Genomic DNA, 11,459 nt, shown 5'->3' with positions numbered 1-11,459 from the left:
GCGCAGCCCTGCTGCAAACACAGCCACGGTGTGGGAAAAGCAACGCCAGAGAAACACATTTTCAGCTCCACTTTGCAATTTAAATTCAGGAGAAGCCCCGGGCGGGCAGCCCCCAGCCGCCGCTCTGAGCACGGCCGCGGGTCCCTGGCTCAGGTCACCGGCAGTGGCATTGCCGCGGTCCTCCATGCGGGCCTGGCACTGACATGGCACCGTGCCGGCCTGTGGCCATAAAAATATCCTGAGGCCGCAGTGAGTTTCTTTCTCTGCCTCAGCCCTGCGGGTTAGAGCACGTAGAAGTCGTTGTTGTTTGAGAGGTCACTGTAGTGGCAGAGGGCGAGGGCGGGGGCCGGGGCCGGCGGGGGCTCGGCCCGAGCGCGGCCCTGCAGGGCCTGTGGCGGGGCCCGGCCCGGGGCGCAGGGATGGCTGTCCCAGCGCGGCTCGGCCGCCGCCGCCCGCGTGTGTCTGCTGCCGCCCGGGCACGAGGTCCCGCAACACCGGCACGTCAGGAAGCGCTTGGCTCGGTGCTTGGCCTTGGACTCGGAGGCCGAGCCCGTCCCCCCGCGAGTGAGAGTCACAGGAGTGGCGCCCCGGGGCTCGGGCTGCGCTTTCAAGCGGCTCCTTCTCCTCTGGACGGGGTCCAGGCTGATGTCGGACTGCGAGGAGCAGCTCTCGTTCCAGCCGGCGCTGGCGCTCAGGCTGCGCAGGGGCAGGGCCAGCCGCAGCGCCTTCCAGAACTGCGAGCCGGAGCGCTTGGACTTCTCCCCCTTCCAGGTGACGAAGGAGACGGATTCCTTCAGCTGGAGGATGCTGGGGTGGGTGCACTGCAGTGGCCTGTACTCCACCACGATCAGCTTGGTGGCTATGGCGTTCTGGCACATGATGCCCAGCTTGAACTCCAGCAGGCTGATGCTCTTCTCTGTCAAGTAATCAGGACTCAGGACCACGATCATCCTGCGGCTCCTCTGGATGAAGTCGAACACGGCTTCAGTGGTATCTAAGAGCACAAGGGAAGAGGAATTGGGGTGCACAAGGAGAAGGGAGTGGGGAGAGAAAAGCTCAGGAAGCTGTTTGGTGGCACACCTGCACAGATCCCTCTGCCCACAGAGGGAAACCTGGCACAAGCGCTGTGACCTTCAACTTGCCCACACTCCTGCTGGCAACGTTTTTGCCGTGCAGTGGGTTTTTGAGAAGGCTGAGGTGGTAAATGAGAAGCCAGGATATGCCATGACTGTACTCTGACTTCTGCCCTGCACAGCTTCAGTCATGCCCAGGGAACTGCAGGCATTTGCTCTTGTTTGGGAACCACCTGCCCACAGCTCGAGCAACTCTGTGCATCAGGGGATCAGAGCAACTGTGTCATCCTGCCCCAGCTCGAACTGCAGGGGCTGACCCACCTGCCCCCTGTCAGGCTCTCTCATCTTTAAGTAAAAACCTCCAAATTTAGAAAGCAAGAATGTCAGCCTTAAACCCCTCCACCAGCTCCCCTAGGCATCATGGGACATGGAAACACTGTCCTTCAAAGCATTTCTTGGGATTAATTGCAAGTTGTAAAGCTCAGCAAGAAGCTTAGCTGGAATTGTGCCAGGCAGGAGCAACATCTCTTTTATTATGAATTTTGAAAAGCAGCAAACCTGAAGGATGTCCTTGTAATTCTACCTGTGGCTTGAGATGCAGAAAGCATATTGAAGGTGTAGTGGCTAAAGGGTGAGCAGTGGAAAGGATGGGAAATATATGTCTATGGCACTCAGCAATCTAACAAAAGCTGAGTAATAAAACTAAAACAATTTTAAAACCCACACACTTACTAAGTGCTGGTGCCTGAGATGAGAGGGGACTCAAGGACAAGTTGGTGTTCAAGCAGGACAAGGATCATTACAGTAAGAGCTCTTGCACATTCAGAGAGAAAGGAATGCCTCTAGGAATGCCTTTCAAAGAGCTGTTCTGGGAAGAAGAGATACCTCCTGCTTCCCTTCCATTTCACACTGCTGAAGCCTACATTCCTCAGGCTTTGAGGAGACTCTCCTCTTTCCCTGACAGTGGAACACTGGTCTTTTATATGAATAAAAATACTGTTCTTTCCCTGCAATGGCAATGCCTCTTAATTCTCCCAGCACTTGGCTGTCTCTTATCTCACAGCAGAAGGTGTACTGTGTTGGATCTGGATGCACCTTATTTCAATATAAGAGCAGTACTTTTCAAAGAAGTGTGACTAGCTGTAAAACTCATTGTCACTAGATTATTTGGAAACCAAGATAGGAAAAAATGATCGTACAGTAATATTCTAATGTAGAAAGTAGGGCACTGTTTGGTTAACAAAATAATGGAATTAAAATCAAATTATTTTGAGGGTTTTTTTTCTTGTATAAAAAGTTTGGGGGGGAAAGGGTTACTCCCAACACATAGAGGAAAACACTGATTCATCACAACCAAAAGTAGATGATAATCAGTTCTGTCAAAATTGTCACTTACCACTGCGACACTTTTTTACCACCCTATTTCAAAGGCATAAAGAATTGGCAGCCATCTCCAATTTACTAAGTCCAGACCTCATTCAAACTTTTCTACAACTGATTGAAATCTATTTTGAAAACAGCTAAGCTTCAATAGTTTGTGAAAGAAAAAGCTCTTTTGCTGATTTGAAAGGTCTTTCTTTTTGAAACTGGAATCACAGAACCACAGCAAAATGTAAGCAGGAGCAACCCCTGAGAGGTCACCTGCCTGCTTAAAAAGCCCAGGTTCAATTAAGATGAATGACTCTGATGCTGCTGAAATGAAATGTTTCAATTGAGGTGACAGTGCTGGTTTTATCAATTTCGAATTTGCAACACTTTTTGAGTTGTTTTTTTTGGTGTTTTTTTTTTTTTTTTTTTTTTTTTTTTTTTTTTTTGAGTCGTGTTTTTTTGAGACTCATTTTTGGCAAGGAAGGTGTTCAAATTTCCAAATATATATTTGATTTTGAGAAAGGGGTGTATTTAGAATAGGCTCTCCAGGATACCTTGGGGTGTTCAGCTTGCAATGTTTACCCAGCTCAGGAAAAATCCTGAGCAGACACTTCACAGTATACAGGTAGGATCTTCCCTCCCAGTGAAACAGCACTGGATGGGACAGGCAGCAATAACACTGCAGAGGCATGGGGATTCAATACTCTTGGTTATCTGCTTTTTACGAAAAAAAAAATTTTACTGTTTGCAAAAGACACCGCATATTTTTATTGGTTTACTTGTGTCTCCCCAATGCACCCCAAAGATGTAAGAGACTATAAGGATTATGGTCACAGATCTCATACCCATAGACCTCAAATCCATAGACTATCACTGCTATTCATTTTGCTAGTGGTCTAGAAGTGCTGGGCTGTATCTCAACTTACCTGTGGGCAGGCAAACATGGGAAATGGGCAAGAAAGTGACTTGGATGAGAAAATTTGAAGCTGACTGAACCTAGAAGCTGATGGGCAAAGTAGTCTGAGAGTCAGTTTGATATCTGTGGTTTGGGCAGATTTCTAAAATTCTGATTTGATCTTTAAAGCAAAGAGATTATGTTGCTTTCCCATCTTTCTGCCTTGTGATTGCCAAGTGAGCACTCTTCCGATCAGAGACTTTGTGTGTGTGCATGGCCACTGCTGTGAGACATCTGAATGCTGTGTGTCACTCTTTCTGCTTGGACAGCCCTGGGAACTCAGGTGCCTCTGCAGGCACAGCATGAAACAGCCAGGAAAATGTCCCATTCCAAGGAGGAGCCCCAAATGATCTTGATGTTTGGACTACACACAGTCATCTTTCTTTAACAGCATTTTGCAGACGTAATGGGAAGATGGTACTTATGAGAAATGCACAAGGACTGAAATGCAAAAATGAAAATGTTTTATTGAAAAGCAAAATAAAATAATACTGACACTTCACAGACCAAATCACACAAAGGCAAAAACATACAGAAAAGGGAAAACTCTAAAACAGCTGTACAACATCAAACAGCACGGGAAGGGAAGATATTTTTTCCAATTTGTGCCACGCTGTTTCCCAATGAAAAAACAATGAGGAACTTTGCATGAGCTGCATATTGATAAATGTTAGGTTAGAGCACAGAAACTCAAATGAATCAACTGATTCAGACGGATGCTATGACAGAATCCCACAATGGAAACTGCATGTGGCATAGAATGAAATGACAGGTGTATCTGAGGCACTTGCAGGTCTGCTTTACAGTTGGGACTGGGGGTTTACCCCTGGCCTGAAAGACCCCAGCAAAGCCAGTGGTAAAGCTCCTGGGTGGGTGGAACCTGCTCCAGGACTATTCCTTCCACACTGTTCCCTCTGACGTCTCAGCCCCTTCCAAACCATCTCACCTTTTGCCTTGTGGGTGCTCTGCTGATGTTTCTCAGTAACCCTGTTCTGGGGTTGCAATGTTAACCAAAGGCCACTGCAGTGTATGCCTGACAAAGTCCAGGTCTATTAATTATTTGGAAAACTCTTTCAACAGAATCAGCAAAATACACGAGGTGGATTTAACTTCCTAAAATAATCAGACTTACTAAAACATCAGCATAAATTCTCTTGGTAACTCAGCCAGAAGTGAGATGTGATGTAGTGAGGTCTGGGATGTCAATTCAATTTATGAATATTTGGGAGTCAATCTTTTTTAAATCATATGGGAATCTAACACAGCTCTGCTTTGGCCTCAGGGCCTTCCCTCTGCCTGCAGATCTGGCAGCTGATTACAGAGATGCTTAAAACACAAACAAGAAGGTGAAGCTGGGCAAAATGACAGGGTTGCAATGGGTTCACAAAGCCAAGCATAGGTTTGGGTGTTATCTCTTAAAAATGAAGTTTTCTGGAGTGTGGGAAGGAGCTCTGTCCCTTCATAGACTACCACAGTAGAAAAGCTCATAACAAAACTTTTAAGCACCTGTTAACAGATGAGGAGCTCCACTGCCTCCAGTGAAGCTGACTGCAATTTTACCTACTTAAATCAAAGCTTACTTAGGGTGGGAAAGATGAAGAGGATGGTAAGAAAGAAGCCTTATTTGTTACACATTTGTACAGTGTCCTGGTTCCGGCCAGGACAGGGTTAGTTTTGGCAGTAGTCAGCAGGGGGCATGTCCAGGACACTGAAATTATTCTATACCACCTAGCATTGGTAAGGGGTGGGAGGAAGTGGATCTCTTTTGGAGAGTAATAGTCCCAGCAAGGTGCAGCTGGGCCAGTGCAGTGCAGCAGAAGGAATGGTTGGATATGGTCAAATGTCAAGGGTTTTTCCATGGGAATCGTTCATTTCTCGTACCCTCTATCACCAGTATTATTGTTGTTAATGTTAATTTTCTTATCTCATTGCTGTTTCCAGTAATTTTTTCTTATCTCACGGCAGGATCTTTACTTTTTGTGCCTCCCATTCTTCTCCCTGCCCTGTGCAGGGGGAGGGAGAGGGGGAAAATGAGGGGCACATGGTTTCAGGGGGAGCACTGAAATGTGGGGTACAATTCCTAAACACAACATACAGTACCTGACTAAGGGCATGGGGCCTGTAGCTCCGTGCAGCCCTGGAATAACATTAGTAATCATAAAATGCAAATGGCAAAAGGTTTCCCTGATACCAGGATTAAGTCTCACACCTTTAAGGCTGGGCCCTTTACTGGGATGCTCTCAAAGATCCCAGCTCAGCTGGGTGAACAGTGCATAGACTCCTAATTGTAGTGCTTTTATAGTGCCATTATGAATGCTTATGCTTCACCCACTGGACACCAACAGAACAAATGCATGAGTCAAAGATGACTCTGGAGCAAGCATCACCAATAAAAATAAGCATGTACTTGGTGCATGTAGTACTAAACGCCACAATTAAGTGGGCAGGTCCCTACATTAAGAGCTGCAGGAGTATGGAGACACCCCCAGAGCCTGAAGTTTTATTTGAAAACATTGTGAACCATAGCACCAGTCAATTCCAGGGCCCAACTGTGCTTTGTGCTTTCCTCTCTGTCCTACAAGAGAGAGGAAACTCCTCTCCTCAGCATGAACTCTGTGAGGGGGGTTACTCACCATGCCCTCTCCTGCTGAAGCAAGGACACCTACACAGCAGGGTTTTATGCTTCCCTTTTGTACAAACGTTGCAGAAGCTGAGATATACCCTCTGTTCTGCAGCTCTGGGCTGGAATAAAGATAGGGAGAGACTTGCTTTGTAAAGCCAAAGCCAGTTTAAACCTAAGCCTTGAATTAGAAAAGGCGACATTGTTCATATCCAGGCATTGAAGACAGGGTCTTCATTAAACTATAGAATAATTTGGGTTGGGAAGAACCTTCAAAGGCCACCCTCCCTGCAGTAAGCAGGGACATATTCAACTGGACAAGACTGCTCACAGCCTTATCCAGCCTGACCTTGGATGGTTCCAGGGATGTGGCATCCACCACCTCTCTGGGCAACTTGGGCCAGTGTTCTACCACCCTCATTGTAAAAGATGTCCTCCTTAAATATAGTCTGAATCTACCCTCTTTTAGTTTAAAACCATTACCCCTTGTTCCCTAAAGGGGTAATAGCAGAAGGCCCTACTAAATGTCTGTCCCCACTTTTCTTATAAGCCCTCATTAAGCACTGAAAGGCCACAAAAAGGTCTCCCAGGAGACTTCTCCAGGGAGAACATCCCCAGCTTTCTCAGCCTGTCCTTGTAGTCTTACCTACATGGACAGAACTAGTAGTTTTTAGGAAGTTCAAGTAAGTTTGTGGGGTGTCCTTCTGAGTTGGACTTCTATCCAGTGTCATCCCAAAGACCTTGGAAGCACCTTGCATGATGCTTTCCCCCAGTCAGTGGCAGAGACAGTAGGCAGGTTGAGTAGTATATTGGGGTTCCTTGTAGTGCTTGTAAAGTCCCTGAGTTTACTCTACAAAGAAACATCTCTCACATGCTCCATGGCCTGTATTCATGAGAGATTTCCCTGGATTACAATCAGCTCTGAAGGATCTGGGGTACCTGTGAGACTGCAGAGTCCCAGAGACTGACCACTGTTTACTGAAGGTGCTAAAATAAAATAGCACCCAGTAAAGCTGTGGTTATTTTTTTTAATGCTTCTGTAACAGCCATTTCCCAATGGATGCATCTGCTTCAAAGGAAATTTGGGGAGCAAAGATAAGGAGCTTCAAGAGCCTACGCTCCTCACAGTGCAGCAAGGGTCTGTGATCCCAAAAGTGATTGGGACTACAGACCCATGACATGCAGGAAAGGCTCTACACAGGAGCCACCCTGCAAATTGTTCCTCAGCCTCTGCAACAGGGACTGAGGACCAGAAAGGATTGAAGTAACTTAGGAGTGGAAAGAAGCTCTGTTCTGGATGCTAATGAAGGTCCCATAGGAACTGGATCTAGGAGTACTGGCCATGCTATCACAAGGTGCTGGATGCATCCCACCTGGATAGCAAATTTAGACCTTAAGCCCAGGGCTTGTGTGGTGATAACAATGATATACATTTGCAGAGAGGAGGTGTTTGCGTCTTTGGTCTCTCTACTGACAGAGCAATATCAAAGCTGCAGGGAAAATGTGACTGTCCTCTGAAATGCTTGGGACACGGTCCTTCATGGAAAAAACCCTGAGTTCCTCCCCACTCCCTGGCCTAACTTGTGGATTTTTGTGTTGTTTTTTGGTTTGTTTTCTGATTGTGTCAAACATTTTTCAGGGAAATTCATCAACCCATCAAGGCTTAAACTCCTGCTAATTTTTTTCACTGGCATTTCCACCTGCAGCTGCTTCCAGAACCTGCCTTTTGGGAACTTTGATTTCTCGCCTTTCCATTTAATGACATTCAAGGCCGCCTTGGCCTGCTTCAGCTCCTTCACTTTGCTCTTCTTGATGGCTTTGTACTGCACTAGAATGACTTTGATGTTGCCCTTGGAGGCCATATTCTCTAGGCCAGCCTTGAGCTCCAGCAGGGCCTGTGTCCCCTGCAAGACGTAGTTGGGGCTCAGGACAACAAGCAGACGTCGGCTTTTCTGGATGAAGCTCAGGGTTTCGTCTGTGACAACTGGGAGAAAGAAACATTGAGGTGGTTAGTGATGCCCAAGAACATGCTGCTGAGCTGCTGCTGTGACACCAGGTGCCTCTTGAAGGGGACAGTAAATCCCTTGGAGGTCCTCTCTGGACTACACTGGTGCTTCCCAACCCTGTGACTCCTGGTAGAACCTCCTACACCAGGACTGGTTTCCACTACCCCATACAGTGACATCCTCTCCATCAGCTCCAGACTACCTATAGATGCATTTCCTCCTCCCCATGCTACACCGAGGTAACCAAGAGAGCTACACATAAAAGTCACTGTGCTACACATCAGTGACACCACCCAGTGCTGTGGGGATGCCTTGTGGCCAAGAGGGCTGCTGATGTCAGGCTGAGATTTAGCTTCCTTGTAGTGAGAGGAGAAAAAGGCTCTCTGGAGCAAAGCAGGGAAACTACCAGCTGAATAACACATGAACTCAAGGGAATGACTCCCCTTGAAGAGGCTTCAGGAAGCCTGAATGTCTGTGCTTACATTCTTCTCTGGCAGATGTCCAGAATTACTCTGGATTCTCCCTTCACTCCTCTTGCCTCAGTTTCCTCACACAAAGTATTTACACCCGCCCCACGTCATGAGATCATTTGCTTTGGTAATGCTAACTCCTAACTCCTGTTACTCATCTGTCTGTTCCTGCTGCTGTCATCTATGAAAGCAGATTAGAGCATTTTTAGAACCGACTCTGAGGACTTTTAGTGAAGTGTCCAAAAAATGACACCCTTTGAGCTTGAGAAATATCATGGTAACCGTGGATCCTCTTTCATTTTCTAATATCTGCAGGTAGACTGTCCTTGGCCACCTTCCTGTAATTAATGTGAAAATCCCTTGTAAGTGTGAATCCCAGAGCTTGTGCCCTCTGCTGCAGGATCTCCCACACTTCCTTGATAAGGGAACACTCTTGACTGGTCAGAAATTACAGTGGATAGTAAAATAATGCTGACAGACAACTTCATTTAGCTGTCGAGCACATTTGATTAGTTCCTGTCAGCTAACTCACGGGATAATCCATCTCCCACTGTTTCTTCATCAAGGACAACATAACTCTCTACCCATGACACAGATGCACACTCTGGAGGCATGACACCAGCTGCCAAAAGCTATTTCCTGGCCCGCCGTGCTTTCCTGAGAAGGAGATTAGTCAAATCCTGGCTAAGAAGCTCCGGGGAAGCCCCAGCAGCATCACAGACAGCAGTGCAGTGACAAACCACTCTGGCAGCGCTCCTCAGGGCTGGCGCTGGCTTAAGGCTGGCAGGGACTGAGGGCAGCAGAGATGGGAACATTTGGGGGTAAGGGGGAAGGACAGAGAGCCCAGGAGAGCTGTGCTAGGAGGAAAATGACACCCTCAAAAGGTGAACAGGGTCAGAAGAGGGAAGAGGAGGGAGATGGACATGTGGTGAAAATGTCACTGGCATCAAGCACATTGAGCCTGGAAGGTGCCCTGCCATGTCATTCAGGCTCTCCTCAAGAAGGAACAGCACCAGGATTCCAGCTGTCTCACTGAGACATACATATTTATTTACCCTCAAACTTCAAGGTGCTTCTAGATCCCAGCAACAATCTAGGAGAGAAAAATAACAGAACCCAGATGATTCTGCTCCTTTTCAGGGAAGGGGGCTGAGAATCCAGCAGTTCCTCCAGTTCCTACTCAAAAGGGACCCCTCGATGGACTTTCTCAGCACAGATTCTGTCACCAGTGAGGTCCTGAGCCAAAGCCCATGAATTCAAAGTGGGGCGGTCTGCACTGGCAGAAATTCAGACTTTGAACTTTTAATAGGCATCAGGATCATACAGACAACTCAGCCTTCAAAAAACTGAAAATCAAGAGTGTTGTCTAGATTTGTGCCCTTGCTGTGGAACTTGTGTGAAAGTATATGTATCTGAATAGCTTCACAAACTTCTTGGTGATTCCGTGTCTCCCTGAAGTAGACACTATGTCTAGTACCTTGTATGATTTATCTCAAAACAGTAAAAAAGGACTACATCTTACTGAAAGAGATGAGTGTCACTACCTGCAACAAAGTACTTTTAATAATAGTAGCTTAATTGTATGGCATATTACACACAAACTCCCTAATTAACGAGGATGAATGGGACAGACATTATCTTCTCACTAATTCTGGAACCTTCCACTCCCTCCTGAAGTAGACACTCCTGGTTTTTACAAGGATTCACTCTCTGTGAGCTGATCCTGTATAATACTTCACTGCCTCTTCTAGCTTTGACTTTATCCCATTTTTTAAGGCAGCTCAGAGGGCTTGCATGAAGGTCAGTTTTCCAGTTCCCCATGCTGACATTCCTGCACATCACTTCTAGAAAGAGCAACTGGAACAACCAACCACCATCCCCACAGCTACCGTTTTGGTGGCCTGGAGCATCTGCAACACTGTCATGGAAGCAAAAAAAATTAGAAGACACCATAAAGAGTTCATTAACAAAAAACCCAGAAGATAATCTGGATAGTGGATAGGCTTGTTGCGATCAACAATCAATACCTCAAAGAACAATAAAGAGAGGGCGTGCATGGAGCACAGCCCCCTGTGAGATACTCACTTCCCCCAGGGAGGCTGTCTCTGTCAAAGATGCACAGCTTGTAGCCAAACTCGTTCTCCAGGACTCCCCTCAGCGTCAGCAGCACGAACTCCTCCTCCTCCGCGTTGCGCGCGTAGGACACGTACACGTCATACTCCTTCCCATCTGGGCATGGGAGCACAGGGAGACACAAATGGCACAAGGGACACCTGTGACACTGCCCATCATGGGCCTTCCACTTGCAAGAGAAGCAGGTAGGAAGGCCCACTTGGAGCCCAGGCACTGCAGGTTAAGGCATGTAGATTTCCACAGCCCAACCCGTTCTGTCCAGGCTTCTTTTGTCTTTTGGCATCTTTGACTCTGCTCCCTCTCGCTGTCTATCCCCACAAGCAGCCCCACTAGACAGAGACTTGCACCCTGCCTACACCTCCGAGAGCTGCAGCATCCCCATGGCAGGTTCACACCACAAGCTGCAAGGGCTCAAACACCCTCCTCCTCCTCCAGAGGAGGAAATCTCACCTCAGAGTCCCTAGCAATGAACTCCCAGTAACACAGGGAAGCTGTGGAAGAACTGAGGACAGAATGGTGATTTCCACATCCATCCTTTTGGATGCCTTCCCACATTTTAAAGCAGATTACTCTGGATCAGAGCATGAATCCTTTACATGGAGTCACCAGGGAAATCAAGGACTTACTGAAAACTGATGACATATCTTGACAATCTAGATTGGATGATACAGCTAGATCAGCAGGGCAGGGCCCTGGGGAGCCTGGCATGACCATGCTCCAGCTCTGCAGAGAATACAGAGGACTTCTTTCTCCTTTTCCCTGAGCCAAAAGCCTGACTCCTCTTGTTCTAATGAGCAGTGACCCACACAACTACGTGTAGATAGAGAAATGGAA

General features: G+C 47.2%; 1 protein-coding gene across 2 annotated transcripts in view; it reads right to left on the bottom strand.

The window, feature by feature from the left end:
* Positions 1 to 281: 281 nt before the first annotated feature.
* The window catches only part of IL1RAP (interleukin 1 receptor accessory protein), a gene marked incomplete at its 3' end in the record, with an annotated part of 48,915 nt that continues 37,737 nt past the window's right edge, over positions 282 to 11,459 (bottom strand). The window contains exons 10-11 of one of the 2 annotated variants that reach the window (XM_083869049.1): positions 10,578 to 10,721; positions 282 to 994 (exon numbers count right to left, since the gene is read on the bottom strand). In XM_083869049.1, coding sequence (XP_083725175.1) covers positions 282 to 994; positions 10,578 to 10,721 — 857 coding nt within the window. Of the gene's footprint in view, positions 995 to 3,876; positions 8,001 to 10,577; positions 10,722 to 11,459 lie in introns of those variants that run through there. The other variant, XM_083869050.1, reaches the window with a different exon arrangement.

This window comes from Zosterops lateralis, assembly GCF_965231275.1.
Source record: "Zosterops lateralis genome assembly, chromosome: 10".
NCBI classification, from domain to species: Eukaryota; Metazoa; Chordata; class Aves; order Passeriformes; family Zosteropidae; genus Zosterops; species Zosterops lateralis.
Note: the sequence above shows the minus strand (reverse complement) of the source record. Positions and strands in the feature narration are given on the sequence as shown.